The sequence below is a fragment of the Mustela nivalis genome (genome assembly GCF_964662115.1).
Source record: "Mustela nivalis genome assembly, chromosome: 5".
In the NCBI taxonomy this organism is placed as follows: Eukaryota; Metazoa; Chordata; class Mammalia; order Carnivora; family Mustelidae; genus Mustela; species Mustela nivalis.
This window is the reverse complement of record NC_139024.1, coordinates 99200117-99218532: the sequence shown is the minus strand read 5'-3', so window position 1 is coordinate 99218532 and position 18416 is coordinate 99200117. Positions and strand designations below refer to the sequence as shown.

Genomic DNA, 18416 nt, shown 5'->3' with positions numbered 1-18416 from the left:
AACAAGTAATAGAGAAAATAGTAAAAAAGTAATGAGGTATGAAAGTAATAGAAAATAGTAACAAAAGATATAGCTAGGAAAACATGAATTTAAAATTGCATACATATATTACCTACATGGAGGTCACTGTTTTCATACTAGATTAAGAACAGCCTCAGGATCAAAAGGATTATATATGCTATTTTTTTAATATTTTATTTATTTATTTGACAGACAGAGATCACAAGGAGGCAGAGAGGCAGGCAGAGAGAGAGGAGGAAGCAGGCTCCCTGCTGAGCAGAGAGCCCGATGTGCGGCTCGATCCCAGGACCCTGGGATCATGACCTGAGCCAAAGGCAGAGGCTTTAACCCACTGAGCCACCCAGGTGCCCCTATATATGCTAATAAGGGTATAAAAATCAAAAAGATGAGAATGAACACCACAAATAAGCAAAAGCAACACAAGTTCAGAATATACAAGTCCAACCTAATAAACACTACTCTAGCTTTATCTTTGTCTTCCTCTAGGCAGCAATTACCACGGTTACATTCTCTTACTCTCGTTGCTTACCACATAGTTCTAATTTTCCTCTCACAACAATGGACATTTCTTCTCCTCTACTGGCTTCTCCTCTACCTCTTTTATTGGACCTACAATATTTTGTTCCTTGGAGCTCTCTGTAGGGCACTCCCAACGTTAATGTGCCCATCATCTCCAGATCTCTCCTACAAGTTCCAGACATACCAGTTTAAGGCCCCCTGGTACACACTTCAAACTCATCCTGTCCAAAGTGAACATACCCCTCTCCCCTCTTCCACATTTTGCCTTCTACATAAATGTCTGTGCTCAAGGCAGAAACCTGGAGTTCATCCATGATTTTACTCTCCTAGACTACTTCCATCCAACCCTGCAGCAGGTATAAAATACCTCTCAAACCCACATGCTCTCCTCTAGCCCCCTGAACCCACCCCACTTAGGCCATCATCACTGACTGGTCCTCCACAGCAAAGCCCCCCCACAGCAGCCATCTTGATCATTGTCAATCAGTTTATATTATTCCCCCATATTTTTATATCCCTCCATCTGCCATGGATTCCAAATTTCACACTATTAAATATAAGAATACCTTGTTTTATTGTGCTTCACTTTGTTGTGCTTTGTAGAGAATGTGTTTTTCACAAATTGAAATTTTGTGGCAACCTGTGACAAAAGTTTATCAGCACGTTTTCCAACATTTGCTACTTTGTGTTTCTGTGCCACTTATTGGCAATTCTTGCACTATTTCAAACGTTTTCATTATTGTTCTATTTGTTATGGTGATCTGTGATCAGTAATCTTTGATGTTATAATTGTAATTATTTTGGGGTGCCATGAGCCATGCCCATGTCAGATGGCAAAGATGTGTTCTGACTTCCCCAAAAGCCATTCTGCAATCTCTCTTCCTTACCTTGGTCTCCCGGTTCCCTGAAAAATAACAAAATTGAAAAATTGAAATTAGGTCAGTTAAGAACCTATAATGGCCTCTTAGTGTTCATGTGAAAGGAAGAGTTGCACATCCCTCCCTTTAAATCAAAAGCTGGAAATGATTCAGCTTAGTGAGGAAGGCATGTTGAAAGCCAGGAGAAACCCAGAGCTAAGCTTCTCCTGCCAAACAGCCAAGTTGTAAATGCACAGGAGAAGTTGTTTCAGGAAATTAAAAGTGCTACTCCAGCAAGCATACAAGTGATAAGAAAGAAACGGACTTATTGCTGATGTGGAGAAAGATTTTACCATCTGGGTAAAAGATCAAAGTAGCCAGTAACGTGCCCTTAAGCCAAAGCCTAAACCAGAGCAAGACCCTGACTCTCTTCAAATCTCTGGGAGAGATAAGGAGGGCTGGGAGAGATGAGGAAGCTGCAGAAGAAAAGCTTGAAGCCTGCAGAGGTTGGTTCATGAGGTTTAAGGAAAGAAACCATCTCTATACAACTCAAGTGCAAGGTGAACCAGCAAATGCTGATTTGGGAGCTGCAGGTTATCCAGAAGATTTAGGGAGAATTCATGAAGGATTCAATGTAGATGAGACAGCCTCATATTGGAAGAAGGTGCCATCTAGGACTTACATAGCTAGAGAGGAGAAATCAGTGCCTGGCTTCAAAGCTTCCAAGGATAGGGGCCAACTCTCTTGTTAGGGACTAATGTAGCTGGTGACTTTAAGTTGAAGCCAGTGTTCATTGACAATTCTGAAAATCCTAGGAATAATCCTTGAGAATTATGCTAAATCTACTTTGTGCTCTATAAATGGAACAAAGTGTAGATGACAGCACATCTGTTTATAACATGGTTTACTGGATATCTGAAGCCCACTGTTGAGACCTACTGCTCAGAAAGAAAGATTCCTTTCAAAATATTACTGTTCATTGACAAAAGAACTGGTCACCCAAGAACTCTGATGGAAATGTACAGCAAGACGAATGTTGTTGCCATGACTGCTATTCCAACATTTATTCTGCAGCTCATGGATCAATGAGTAATATTGACTTTTAAGTCTTACTATGTCATTTGCAGCAACATGGAAAGACCTTGAGGATATTATGCTAAGTGAAATAAGTCAGACAGAGAAAGACAAATACCATATGATTTCACTTATATGTGGAGTATAAAAACAAAACAAAAACAAACAAACAAACAAAAAAACAAATGAGCCAACAAATAAACAAAACCAGAAAAATACTCATAAATACAGAGAACAAACTGATGGTGGCCAGAAGGGAGGAGGCAAGGGAATGGTCAAATGAATGAAGGAAAGTGGGAGGTATAGGCTTCCAGTTATGGAATGAATAATTTACAGGAATAAAAGATATAGCATAGGGAATATAGTCAGTGGTATGTATAATAATAACATTGTATGCTGACAGACAGTAGCTACAATTGTGGTGACATAGGATAATATATGGAATTGTCATATCACGATGTTGCACACCTGAAGCTAATATAATATTATGTATCAACATACTCCAATTTTATTGATTTTATTTATTTGTATTTTTTTCAAAGAGGAGGAGACCAAGCATAAGCCAAAGGGGGGCGGGCTGAGGAAGAGAGAGAATCCCTATACCTCAATTTTTTTAAAAATGAAAAGAAAACTTTCTGGACAGGATTCACTATTCTTGATGCCATTAAGCACATCTGTGACTCATGGGAAGAGGTCAGAATATCAATACTGACATGAGTTTGGAAGAACTTGATTTCAACCCTCATGGAGGACTTGAAGGAGTTCAAGATTTCACTAGGGGAAGTAAGTGCAGATGGGGTGGAAACAGCAAGACCTAAAATTGGAAGTGGAGCCTGAAGATGTGCCTGAGTTGCTTCAATCTCGTGATCAAACTCGAATGGATGAGGAGTTGTTTTTGGTGGAGGAACAAAGAACACGGTTTCTTGAGATGGAATGTACTCTTGATAAAGATAGTGGGAAGATTGTTGAAATGATAACAAAGTATTTAGAACATGACATAAACTTAGTTGTTAAAGTTGTGGCAGGATTTGAGAGGACTAACTAATTGTGAAAGAAGTTCTGCGGGTAAAATGCCATCAGACAGCATCACACAGTACAGAGAAATCATGGAAGGAAGAGTCCATTGATGAGGCAAACTTCATCGTTGTCTTGTTTGAAGAAATTGCCACATTCACCCTGGCCTTCAGCAATCCCCACCCTGATCAGTCAGGATCCATCAACAAGGAGGCAAGACCCTCCACCAGCAAAAAGGTTATTACTCTCTGAAAGTTCAGAGGACAGTTAGCATTATTTAACAATAAAGTATTTTTAATTAAGATATGTCCATTGTTTTCTAGACATGTTATTACACACTTAACAGACAATGATATATCGTGAACATAAATTTTATATGTATTGGGAAATGGAAAAAAAGCACTTGATTCACTTTATTGCAATATTTACCATATTGCTATGGGCTGGAACTGAGCCTTCCATACCTCCAGGGTATGCTGTAAGTATCTAAGTCACTATCCCTAGCCCACCGTCCCATTTCACATGCTCGGCCCCAGGTTCCTTATACTGCAGCCATACTCGCCTTCATCTTCATACACACTAAGTTCCTTCCTGCCTCAGGAAATGTGCATGTGCTTACACCTAAAAGCTAATTTCCCTGATCTCTCTATACTTTGGACTCTTCCCATCTTTGCTCTCAGCTTGAATTCCTCTTTCTGATCACTACATCCAAAATATTACCTTGCTTACATTACCTTACTCGCCATTATCTCCTTAATGCCTCACACCACCAGGCCCATAGTAGGCCCTTAATAAATACTTGCTGAATGAAACAATTGTCTTAAATGTAGTGACTGAGAATAATGTATTTTAATACTATAAGCATTAAATATTTGTTAAATAAATCAATAATATATATTATTCACATAGTATTACTTAAGTTCTATTCCTATTATAAAATATAAAGTACTTTTTATATGTTCAACAAACAGAATGAAAAATACTTTAAAATTTATGTAGCTTCAAAGAAATCAACATTTCCTATTTTTAGATTAAAAGACTTAAAGAATATACAATGAATAGGCAAATATAAAAATTACAATTTTCTATTTGTAGGTCCTCTCTGCTAAAATATCATTTGTTAATACTGATGATTATTAGTTACTGAGTTCCTATGTCATTATTCATGGATAATTATAGTTTTGATAATCCAATCAAAAATTAGGATACTCTTCTAGTCATAAGCAATTCTGTACATTTAAAACCTGCTTTGTATATACAATGTACAACTTTTATTTTATTTTTATTTTTTTTTTAAATTTTTATTTATTTATTTGACAGAGAGAGAGAGAGACAGCAAGAGAGGCAACACAAGCAGGGGGAGTGGGAGAAGGAGAAGCAGGCTTCCTGCTGAGCAGGGACCCCGGCAACGCAGGGCTCAGTCCCAGGACCCTGGGCTCATGACCTGAGCCAAAGGCAGATGCTTAATGACTGAGCCACCGAGGTGCCCCCACAATGTACAATTTTTAAAGGGAACCTGAAAAAAACATTTACACTCACTCAAAGAGTGAAAATAAAGCTGACCAAAAAACCTTAACAATTATAAAGAAAAAGCCACAGCCATTTTGAAAATTTGATGAGATCTGTATTAAGCATTCAAAAAAAAATGTAGCATTTTATTCCAATAAACAAAAATGACTATTATAAGAAGGAAATAATTAAATACTCGGTTAAAACAATTAATGACTTAGTAGTATCCTAACAATCTAAAATATCCAGGTTTCTGTTCCTGTGAGTCAAAAAACAACAAAATAAGCTTAGTCGACCAAAAAGAAAAAAGTTCCAGAAATACCTGTGTGAAAGCTCTTAGCCTAATGTAACTTCGGTCTACTTCCTTTCCCACTTCTGCAATTCTACGTGACTGAGAATTACATAATTACTGAAGCTATGGAATGAGATAAAGATAAGCCACAAATTCTATATGCGGTTCTTAAAATGCTTCTTGAAATGCCAACTATAAGGACAAAGTCTAACACTTTGGCTTTCAAACTGTTTGAACTTAACCCATAGTTAGTAAGAAATTTTACTTTGTAACCCTGAACACGTATACTTACATACATACATGTAAACAAATTGAAACATACTTCAACAATACTACCCACTAGTTGTAATCAAGTCTGATATTTTACATTCCTATTATTCTGTTTTTAAGAGACTGGTTGCTATTCAACTAATTAACTTTCCAATTCACGACAGGGTGTTAACCTGCAGTTTAAAACCATTGTCTAGTCACTCTTATGGTTCAGCAAATTATATCAAATATATACATACTTTCATTGTGTCAGAACCCAACAATGTCTGTGAGGAACTCGAAGGAGAGTCAGAATGCTGGAAAAGAAAAAAAAAACAAGAAGGACAAACCTAAGACGCATCATACTCAAACAGAGGAAAATGAAGAGAAGCGAAGCAAATGTTTGAATTGCACATTCTAGTCTAAGGCATTACCATAGACAAGGAATCCTGTAAGACCTTATCAATGGTAGCACAGAGCTCTTCAGTTTGCTGCCTGAGCTGTGCAGGGAAACAAAACTGGAAGAATTGAAACCAGGTACTGAGTTAGCAATGAGTTTTGGTCTTTTATTTCAAAAGCATGGGTAATCTGAAGTCATTACCTCCAGAGGTGGGTCTAAAGTGTTGTCCTCGAAGACACTTTCAGTCTTGGCTGGTTCGTCAAGCGCCTAGTGATAAACGAAATAGTTCTCTTGTGAGGCTTTTAGTCAAATATACATGTAGTATAAAAGTCTCTTCAAAAAGCCCTGTATCTCAAGATTTCAAAAAGGAAAAAAAAAAAAAAACTTTGAATCATTGATGATGATCTATTATCTGGCATAGAAGCATTGCTCACATCTGCCTAGTTTCTCCAATGTAATGAGTATCTCCAACATACGGTATTGAAATAAAGAAAGGAAGCCAAACTTTTTAACATACACACTGGAACTTGGACACGTTATACATCCAGATGACGCCTGTCCCCTTCAAAGAAATCACGTTGGGAAGTGACATACAGAAACAATGATGTAGCCCTTTCTCAAAATACCACAAAAACTATTTTTGAGAAAATGCTTCAGGGTCAGTTTAATAAGAAACATGCACACACAAGAAAGAAACTTGCCTAATTTTTAATCATTTAGGTATAAAAATTTTGGGTTACCTGATTCATTAGACTTGGCCTCGGATGACATCCAACTCTTTTGAAAAATACTTTTTGTTTATTGTGATATAGGTCAGGTATCTACTTTTTATTTACTGTGATATAGTTCAGATACCTATTTTAGACATATAGATTAGATATGGAGAAAGATGGCACTCCGTACCGTGTTCGTACGCCATTGAGAATAATTAGTTTCACATAATAATGGAAACCAGTATGCATTCCTCCCTGCTTGCTTTTTCATCTTCCACATGAACCTGAGAATTCATCACTCATTAATTTTGTGTTTATCATTACGTGTACGCCTTTAATTTTTAAAATGTAGCAATATATTTATACATCACTAAACAATATATAAGGTTATGTTGTGCAAATCTTCTAATTTCATATAAAAATAAAATATGATTCTGGAACTTTTTTGTGCTTGTTTGCTTGCTTTAAACCACTTTATTGAGATACGGTTGAAATAGAAAAATCTGTACCTATTTAACATATGCAACTGATGTGTTTGGAAACAAGTATATATCCATGAAACCATGTCAACAGTCTATTGCCATAAACACGTCCATCACCTCTGAAAATTTTCTCTAGCCCTTATTATTGTTTTCCATATAGCTATTCATTTAGTTGTTGGACCTCCACATTAAATCCCATTTTATGCATATTCCACAACAAAATGGATACTTCTTCGAGTGCAGAATATTTAGGGTGCCCCATATTTTCCCTATTAGTAACTGTTAACAACTATCTCCCATGTACACTTTTCTTTATAACATATTTGTAGTTGAAGACTAAAGAAAAAGATAGCTTTTTCAGATACTGTGAAATTTTTCTTTAAAACAATTGTATAGTTTTACACTTGTAACTGCAATAAATGAGAGTTCCTGTTTTTCAGACTTTGAAGAATCTTAACATCCTGACATACATAAAATATCTCCCTATGGTTTTAGGTTGAATTTGCCTGATAATTTTTGAGGTTGGGCCTCTTTTATGTATTTACTGGTTATTCATGTTTCCTTTTATATATGTATTCATTGTTCTATTGGGTAGTCTGTTTTTTATTCATTTGTTGGAAAATTTTATATAATTTTGATGCAAAGTATTTGTCAGTTAGATGTGGCACACATGTCTTCTCCCAGTCTTGCCTTCCCTTTTCATGATTGCCGATATGTCTTATGATAACACACACAACTTTTCATTCCAATACAAAGTTTTCATCATTTTCCTTTGTGATTTAAGGAACCCTTTTCTAACCTAGTAAGTCATGCCCTTGGGTGGAATTCTTAAAATTTGGGTTGCTTCATATGTGGTCTAAATCCTTCATGCCTCACAACGAATCTGGGAGTTGGGGATTCTTCCCCAACCACGTGGAGCTGTGCCAGCATTGGCGTTTATAAGGACAGGGTATCTTAGCCTTTTCTTTTTTTTAACCTGTTTTGATATTCTCATTCATCCAGTGTGTAAGAGTCACTCACATAGTTTCTGGATTTTTCTCAGAGGGAATTGTTCAGCTGTATATTTGGTGTGTCTATGGGAAGAGGAAATTTCAGAAGTCTCATACTGCCATCTTGGTCCCACTCCTTTATCATCTCTAATATTTATTTGTGTCTACCTACTTTTTTAAACAATCAGTTTCTCCAGAGAATGATCAATTTCTCATCTCTTAATTGAACTACATATTGGCATTGACCTTCTTTGACATATTCATATTCCATTTCAGGAATATATGTTAATACCTGTAACTAATTCCTTCCCTCTACCTTTTTTTGGACTTATCCTAACCTTTCTGAATGTATTCCTTTTGTTGCATTTCACAAGTCATTACATTATAAGACAGTATGATTGCTGTCATTCCGTTTTCAATACATCTTTAAATATTTCTGTTAAGATTACTTAGACTCATGGGCTATTTAAAAGAGGTTTTCTCTATTAATTTTTTAAAATGAGGATTTTTTCCAATTTTAAAATTATCTATTTTAGTTATGCTATAGCCAGAGAATTTTTTCTTCATAATAGTGACTTTTTATGAAGTTTGAGATTTATGACATAAGACATGGTTTTATAAATATTCCATTTATGCTTAAGAAAATATCTATCTTCTGTGGTCTGCAGGCTTCTGCATGTAAGTGTGTATCTATCTGATCAAAATTATTGTTTTATTCAATTTATCCTAGTTTTACTGGATTTCCTGCATAAGTGCTCTATCAGTAATTGAAAGAGGTATCATAAAATCTCAGGGAATAATAGTGGGTTTGTAAATCTCTCCCTGTGATACCAGCAATTTTTGCTCAACCTAGTTTGAAGTCATTTTATTAGCTACATTCATAATTAGAAGTATTCCTCCCTCATGACTTAAATGTTTATCATTATAAAGTGACCCTCTGTCTCACCAGTAATGCTTTATGTCTTAATATGTACTTTGCCTCATATAACCAAATGCTTTGATTAGCATTTTACTAGTATATCATTTTATGCCTCTTTCTTTTTCAACTTCCTACATTCAAACATTAAAAATCAGTGGTTTATAAATAGCAGATGTCTAGAATTCATTTTTTGATCCAGTCTAATTTCCACTGTCTTTTAGCTGGAGAGGTTAACATTTCTTTAATTACAATTACTTATATATTTAAATGTTTCCAAAACACTTGTTTTATTTTTGTTTTACTTTTCCTATTTCATTTTTATTCAGTTTTTGAATATTTTAATTGATTAAATTTGTTTTTTTCTAACTCATTTGCCCTCCACTCATTTGGATATCATGGCAAAGAAAATGCTAGATGTTCATCAGAGATTTTCATTTTCTTGGACACAGATAAACATTTCTTTGGTCTCAAGAATTTAAGTATGATCTTGTGACTTATTCTTATGAAATAAATGTGAGTAGAAGCCATACATAACCTCTGGTTAGCAAGGCAGCTAAAAGTGGATATGACTTTCCATAATTCTCTCTTCCATCTTCTTCAGATAACTAAGACACAAGATGGGAGCCGACTGCCTTCCTAAGTCACTGAATTACTAAGAACTCATGTGGGAGAGAAAAAATAAACACTACAAACATGGATATGGAAAGGAAATAAACAATGATTGTGTTAAGCCACTGAAATATCAGGGTTTGTCCACTGTGGCAGTGAGTATGGCTTACATTAAAATGAATATGAATGTTATAGACTATTTTTTTTAACAAATTAACCTTGAAAATTTTTCTTTTTATACCAAGGTCTAAACCAAGCAGTACAAAATCTAGATTCAATTCACATACTATTCAATAATCTAGCAATTGTATAGCTCCCTTCAACCCCTACTCTTTTTTTTATGTTCTAATTGCCTTATAAATGTATTTGAATATGCTACCAACCTATTATCATGTTTTAATTTTTTTAACTACTTTTTTTTCTTTTTAAAGATTTTATTTATTTGACAGAGAGAGAAAAAGAGATCACAAGTAGGCAGAGAAGCAGGCAGAGATGGGGGGTGGGGAAGAAGCAGGCTCCCTGCTGAGCAGAGAGCCCCACGTGGGGCTGGATCCCAGGACCCTGGGATCATGACCTGAGCCAAAGGCAGAGGCTTTAACCCACTGAGCCACTCAGGTGTCCCTCATGTTTTAATTTTTGCCTTAGTTATATGTATGTTAAAGGAATTTTTACAAAATAGTAAAAATTTTTTATAGTTATCCACATATTTATTATTTTCCATGTTCTGCTTTCCTTCCTGAAGTTCTGAGTTTCTATTCACCATTATTTATCTTCAGCTTGACGAAATTCCTTTAGCATATTTTGTTGTACAAATCCGTAATCAACGAATTCTCTGTCTTCTTTCAGCTGAAAACATCTTCATTTTGCCTTCATTCTTGAAGCGGTTTTCCCCAGCAAAATAATAACAGCTCTCATAAGAGAGTTTTTTCCTCTCTCTCTCTCTCAGCATTTAAATATGTCATTCCGTTCATTGTCATCTGGCCTCCACTGTTTCTAATGAGAAGTTAGCAATTATTTTATTGTTGTTCCTCGGTATGTAATGCATTATTTTTCCCTGACTGCTTCCAAAATTTTCTCCTTAAATTTGATTTTTAGAAGTTTGATTGTAATATGCTCAGTCATGATTTTCTTTGAATTAAACATTTTGGGGACTATCTGAGCTTCTAAAAAGTATTACATATTATACCAAATATGGAAAAATTTTGTCTATTAGTTATTCAAATATTTTTTCTACCCCATTCTCTCCTCACCCTCTGTGACTCTAATTACATTTTGATATCATCCCCCATGTCACTGGAACTCTGTTCATCTATTTGTGTTCCCCTTTTCTTCATATCAGGTCATTTCTAGCAATTTATCTTCAAGTTCACTGACACATCTGCGTCTTCATTTTTTCCTTGAAAAATACAGTGCATTTTCTAACTTCCAATATTTTAGTTTTCGACTCTAGGATTTCCATATGAGTCTGTTTTAGTTTCTAATTTTGTGAAGTCCTATGTAACTCATTATCAGCATATTTCCCTTTATACCCTTGAGGATAGTTACAAGAACAACACCTGGAACATCTTTGGGTCACTCCCTGTGTATTACATTTTCTCTTTGAGGATGGTTTAAATTATCCTGCTTCTTTGTATGTCTAGAAATTAGTAATTTTGCATCCTATTTTATTGTTATTGTTTAGTTTTAGCAGGCACTTAATTCAGCTCCAAACTCTGTCTCCTTGATGGTGGGCAGCAGCTGGAATCTCTGTTTAGTTATTTTATCCTTAGCTGAGGTTAGCTGGGCTTAACAGGCACATGTGTAATTCAGTGGTCATCCAGGGGTTTGGAAAGAGTTTATATGCAACATTTCGGGCTTCCTTTCTGTGACTCACTCTTTTCCCAGATTCTCCCCTCACTTTCCAGATCCTGTGTAACCCTCCGTTCTCGTCTCTGATTCCTCATCCAGTAAGCCTGCTGGTTTCTTGCTGAGTTTTCGTTTGCTCGATGGTGAAGAGAAAAAGAGCCTCCCATAGATGAAAAACTCAGAAAATTTGGAAAATCACTCAATTCCTTTATCTCTTTACAAACACTGACTCTACTGAAGTTCAACCTGCTCTTGGTCACTTAGTTCAGTACTTTCAGACAATTATTTTTTTGTATTTTGCCTAGTTTATCAGAGTTATCTACAAAAGAATTGGTCCAATACCAGTTACTGTTCATTTCCTACAAATATAATGAGTCAAACTCATTTCAATTCATTAGCATAAACTTTCCTTATCACAGAGACCACGTAAATTCAAATCTCAAACCCACTTCAGGGTAGGCTTACAGTTAAAGATTCTCTTTTTTCCTACCCTGAGCCCAGGCTGACATAAGAAAGTTTGCTTGTCATTTCCCTTTGCAAATTTCTTTTTTCTTATCCTTTTTTTTTTTTTTTGACAGAGATCACAAGTAGGCAGAGAGGCAGGCAGGGGCAGGGCGGGGGTGGGGGGGGAGCAGGCTCCCTGCTGAGCGGAGAGCCAGATGTGCTCAATCCCAGGACACTGGGATCATGACCTGAGCCAAAGGCAGAGGCTTGAACCCACTAAGCCACCCACTGAGCCACCCAGGCACCCCTCTTATTCATCTTATTCATCTTGTAATTGAGAATGTAACCCTTCAGAAACCCTGGCTTTATGACAGGGAGGCAATTCCAGTCTTCATCTCACTCAGCCCCAAATCTTTCTCTCCCTTCACCAGTTTGATAGAAAATCCAAATCTCTAAGATTAGGGAGCATAGTATCTTCCAAATAACTAAGCATTCTGAATTTCAACTTGCTTTTGGGATTTGACCCTTGGGGATTTCCCTGACTTTTTTATGAGCTCAGCTTCATATTTGGGGTGAACCAGTTGCTGTATTCAACTGGAAATTACAGGCTCTCCTGTCCTGTTATTTAGATTTACCTTTGATTCTGCGTTTCCTCATTATCAGTCTGATATACGCATGTTCTGACCAGAAAGTGTAACACAAGCTGTGAAACCATGCAATCTAAGACTCAACGGGATCAAATTTTCCCCTTCTAACAAACCCAGTGACAGAAACAGATCCAGAACTGTTAATCTTCACCAACAGGAACCATGGGCAGATGCTGGTTGTCATTTTGGCCTAAGATAAACACCTCAGAATTCAGAAAAGTTGCATCTAAAAATAAGAATTTACCATCTTCTCATTTCAATTAGTCACAAAGGAAAATATTTCAATAAGTAACAAAGAAAATATTGTCTGAAATTTTTTTTTTTTGCAAAATCTACTCTTCTGCAGTAATTTAAAAAATATAAAACATTATCTATGATAACCTAATAGAAATGCATGAGATTGGCGACACCTGGATGTCTCAGTGGGTTGAGCAACTGCCTTCGGCTCAAGTCATGATCTCAGGGTCCTGGGATCAAGCCTCTCATCGGGCTCTCTGCTCAGCAGGGAGCCTGCTTCCCTCTCCTCCTCTGCCTGCCTCTCTGCCTACTTGTGATCTCTCTCTCTCTGTAAAATAAATAAATAAAATCTTTTTAAAAATATATGTGAGATTGCCTCTTTCTAACCATAAAAAATTTCTCTTTTGCCTTCCTTCTTTTTCCTCGACCACTGGGCAGATGGAACCAACAATTAATTAGTCAGATATATTCACAGCCTAGAGGAAGAGAATGCTGCACACCACACTGGGCCACACAAGGGCTGTATTCAGGCACAAAGTAAACGACCAGGGGTGGTGGAAGACAGGCTTTGTAGTATCAAGAGGGTGACGTACATGTCCCCTGGTTTGTAGAAAGTTGTGATTGGCTTGTTTGATTCAGTAGAAACTGTACATGGTCAGTTTGATAAGGAGGGTTAGGGGACCTTCTCTGGGGGTGGACAGTGGGGAGAGGAATGTGAAGTTAGGCTACTTGAGACCCCTCTAATTTCACTATTACGTCAAGGTGACACATAATATGGGGACTTAATTTTAGACTTGATGCCGTACTTTTAACTACAGTGATAATTATGGAGAAGAAAAAAGTCAGAAATTAATGAGAAGGACTAAGAACAAACTTCTTGGGGGAACAGTTTGATCCAGCCCTTCTTTACCTTTTCAATTGTATCTTCTATTTTCTCTTCCTTTGCAAGCTGCTCTACAACCACGAAGAACCGCTTGAGTTCTTTGAACTTGTAACTACATGTTATTAACTCTGCCTGGATGGTCCTTCATTCTCAGCTCACTTCAAGAATTCCGTTTCACCCTAAAGATGTTAATCAAATTCCTTCATGAATTATTTTTGGTCCTCATACTAGGAAAAATCTGTCATTCCTTCCTTGGGCACCATATCACTTTGTACATGCTTTAAACATATGATATCATAATTACTTTTCAACAGTATCTCTACCCAACTGGACCATTTGTCCCTATCACAGTCGGAAAAATATGCTATTTATCTTTATAGCCCCAGGATAGAGCCAGTGATCGATAAAGATTCTTAGGATGAATCGAAAGGGTAAAGTAACAACTAAATGGAGTTAAATGAATAAGTGAATCATACAAATAATATGATTTTAATCCTCCTCTGTAAAATGTTCTAGAGAAGTAGTTTAAACCCTTTGAATATTTTAAATAACAAATACTTTATTTTTTTTTCCTACACTTCAATTAAATTTGTTTACCATCAAAGAGCTGAGCATATGATTGATGCTAATGTAATGAGGTGGTGTTTTTTCAGCTACAGTCAAAAAAGGTTAATATCTTGGTTAGTTACTCTGTAGGAACTTACTCTAGACAAACACAACTTTCAGGAGGCCATTTAAAATATTGAATTTACTCAATGAATGAAAACACTATCTACTCAGAACCCTTGGAAAATTAAGGAAGATAACTGGAATTAGGTGAATAATGCTGAAACTTTGAAATAGGGTAATACTCAGAGTGCATTAAAATTTGGAGAAAAGGTTATTTTGAGTTTCAATAGCTTGGAAAAGTATTAGAATAGATTTTTTTAATTAATGAGGAGTTATTTGTCAAATGTATCATCTTGATTCATTCTTTCTGCCAGCCTTAAAGAGTTTTTTTCCCCCCTGTGGTACAAAAATATATATAAATGAAAATTTATTAAATCTCCATTAAAAGAACTTTAACCATAGATTGCTTTTTGAAACCTTAGCCAGCAGCAATGTATTGATGCTCTTTTAGATTTATTAATTTTGAATGAAGTTGTCTCAAAATATTCTCCAATAAAAGAGTTTTATTAGAAACATATATTTTCTACCAAATTGGACATCAATTTTCTAGCCAAGTGAGACATAAATGGTGAATGCTTTGAATCTTATTTTTTAAAGACTCTTAACTAATATAAGGTATGAGGAATATTTTCATTAAAAGTAGTTATCTTGCGACGCCTGGGTGGCTCAGTCGGTTAAGGTCATGATCCCAGGGACCTGGGATCAAGTCCTGCTTTGGCCTCCTTGCTCAGTGGGGAGCCTACTTCTGTCTCTGCCTCTGCCTGCCACTCTGCCACTCTCTTTCTCTCTCAAAAATAAGTAAATAAATAAAATCTTTAAAAAAATAAAAAAAGTAGTTTTCTTTTGCTCAGAACAGCTGACTGTGGGGTCCAGTTTTTAAGAAGAGACATAGTAAATCCGATTTCTAGTAGAAAATAGTTTCTGAGCTCAGCACTACATTATAATTAAGAGGCAAGGACTCTGAACAAGCACTGTAAATCAAAGTTCTTATGGGAATACAGTTTACGCCAGTAAACTGTAACAGGTGCTTCTCATCTGAAAAGAGAACCTTGATGGAACTGCAGGCACTTTTAAGTCAGATATATTACATCAGTCTAACCTGCTTTCTGGAAATAGGATTAACTTCTAAAAATCTAAAGACAGCATGAATCAATTGCACTTTAAACAGAGCCAGAAAGCAAACTACTTTCAAAGGAAGACTAACCTAAAAGGGCTTGTAAACTTTTTATGATGCCTAGACTATCTAATTAGATTGGGCTTCAAAAATGTTATGGGCGGGCGCCTGGGTGGCTCAGTGGGTTAAGCCTCTGCCTTCGGCTCAGGTCATGATCTCAGGGTCCTGGGATCTAGCCCCGCATCGCATCGGGCTCTCTGCTCAGCAGGGAGCCTGCTTCCCTTCCTCTCTGCCTGCCTCTCTGCCTACTTGTGATCTCTGTCTATCAAATAAATTAATTAAATTAAAAAAAAAAGAGTTGGTTCCCTTTAAAAAAAAAAATGTTATGGGCCAGTTACTCTGTTTCAGTCATGATCAAATTAACCCCCCTCCCATGCTAAACCCAAATGCTCCTATACTTTGTTAATCTGACCAGCTATGTATCTGGTAGAATAAATCCTCTGAAGACTACAAAAGCCTTGTTTGATTTTCAGTCATTAACACAAAAGTATTTGTAGGATTAGAGATATCTTCAGCAAAATAAATCTCACTTTGATTATATAGTTGAAGATTCGGGTCTGAATAGCATTCAGATCTGAAGAAAAGGGGGAAATGTACACTGAAAGCCAAAAGGGCTTCCAGATACTTAAAGGTACAGCTTCTTTAAAGATACAGATGTATTTATCCTTACATTATTTTCATGATGGGTTTAAAATATTTAACAATTGAGGAAATCTACACAGTGTTTATAATCCCCAAAACACTGAAGGGTTGAGCATCTCTTCCTACCACACAGAAGGAAGGGAATTTGTGCAGACCATTACAGCCTATTTCAAAACCATTCATTAAGGTTCAATAACAGGAGAATTCATATTTTTCCTTCATTTAATCAAGGACATCAGAAAGGTGTGCCTTGTTTCCGGCTCAAACCTCTTTCATTGTAATGTGACTCATCTCAGCAACCCAAGGAGTCAGAGCTGGTTGGTAAACTTTCAAGTCTCAGGGGGCTAAATCATTTCCCATTCTCTTTCATTGTTTTTCACTAAAAAACAAAAACAAAAACTTCTGTTGCTCTAATTTGATGAGGATTTTAATATATTTTAGCACGTAATGAAAAAAAGTATTATAGATAGAAATCCAAAATCATCATTTCTTGCTCAGTATTTCACTTCAGCTAGTTGATGTCACTTGCATGGTAAACAGGAAAATGCTGGGAGATAATCATATAAGGTCCAATTCAGCAACATAATAGCTCTGCTACTTTGGGGGATTTACTTGGCATCTTTGAACATCAAAATCTTCACAGAATTGTGAGTATAGCAAAACATTTAGCTCAGTGTCTGATTCACCAGAATGTTCAATATGGCAGCCATTGTGATTGTATTTTCGAGTTGCTAAAAGGTACCAGGTCTAAAATCAATTTACTTCCCTCGTAGTAGAAGGTCTTTCATAGCTTTTACATGTTAAATAGAATTGATGAAGTTTATTCTACCTTAAAGAAAGATTCTTAATTATCATTGCCCAAATTATCATACATTAGGGTCCTTAATTTTTATAATTTTATGAGCAAAAATTTGTCTTAAAATCCTATGAAATAAAATTGGACATTTTAGTGACCTACTCATCTGCAAACCAAAGTAATTCATTCAATGAACGCCTAACAAAAAACTACTATATTCCCTCAAATAGTTCATAGTAGGGGGAAAAAAAAGCTACCAACATGTATAATTACATATGGCTTGGTAAGGGCTTTAAAAGAGACACGTGCATGGTATACAACTGCCTAAGGAGAACCAACTGGAATAGATTTGGGTCCTGGGCATTTTTCCATTGCTAGAGAAATGGGAACACATTTCCTTGTACTAATCAATTAAGAGATGCCTCTCTAGTATAGGCCATATGCTAAGCTAGCAACCAGATTTTGTTAGATTTTTGAGACATGCAGAGATCTTAAAATATCTCACCCAAAGACATATGTTTAATCAGATTAAAGTTTACCAACTCATGCTTTAAAATTTTAAGCTGACAATTTAGAATAAATTGATTTAAAACCCGACAAGACATCTTGAATCTTCACCTTTCCATTTCTATAGCACGATTTTTACAATTGTCTTCAGAACGGCTATTCTTTAACTTCCCTCCACTGGGAGAAAATAAAATAATTTTTATACTAACTTTTACTTAAATAATTAACCCTATAATTTAAATGTGCTATTTATAGAATTGAGCTACTCTATTATCCTTCTTTCAAACTCACATAGCTTATAAATTAAAAATGTCTTGAAAATGGCAGATAACAATGCCATTTGTTAGAAAATGGAACCTAACTCTAGCCTTGATTTTATCCTGAGAAATACTTGTGAAGAAAAGAACGGAGAACTAAAACTGCTTTAAAAAATATGCTTTCATGGAAAAATATGAATCACTTGTGAAACAATAAGGATGCATACTGTTTTATATCATGGAAATATTCCTTTCTCTATGTTTCCTTTCCTTAGTATAATTTCATAATAAAAATAAAAAGCCATTTATTCAGCATGTTACTATGAGTCCTTCAGTTTAATTTTCACTTTGTACCTATTGCTATCAGACTCATATGATAAGAAGAAAAATTAGTCAGTAAGAGAGAGTAGGATCTTTAACATTCTCTGAAAAGAACAGAAGCATACAAAACAAACCTAAAAGGTAATGTCCATTTCACAATTATTTCCTCTACAATATTGTTGAACATGTCATAATAAAGTTTGTGGGCAGTCACAAACACAAGCTGATCTGATTACTTTGTTCCTGCTTTATAATCACTTGCATTTCATCCTCATCTCAATCTTGGAGAAGATGATTATTGGTAGGAGATGAAGCCAAAGACTCTGAAACTAACACATTAAAATACG

General features: G+C 35.9%; 1 protein-coding gene across 10 annotated transcripts in view; it reads right to left on the bottom strand.

Moving 5' to 3' along the window:
* Positions 1–18416, bottom strand: part of MLIP (muscular LMNA interacting protein) — a 252382-nt gene that overhangs the window by 80596 nt on the left and 153370 nt on the right. For 7 of the 10 annotated variants that reach the window (XM_082729410.1, XM_082729414.1, XM_082729417.1 and 4 more), the window contains 3 exons: positions 6137–6202; positions 5970–6053; positions 5796–5852 (listed from right to left, as the gene is read on the bottom strand). The exons of 1 other annotated variant lie outside the window; for it this stretch is intronic. In XM_082729410.1, the coding sequence (XP_082585536.1) occupies positions 5796–5852; positions 5970–6053; positions 6137–6202 (207 nt within the window). The remainder of the gene's footprint in view (positions 1–5795; positions 5853–5969; positions 6054–6136; positions 6203–18416) is intronic. 2 more of the 10 variants (XM_082729411.1, XM_082729415.1) reach the window with 1 other exon arrangement.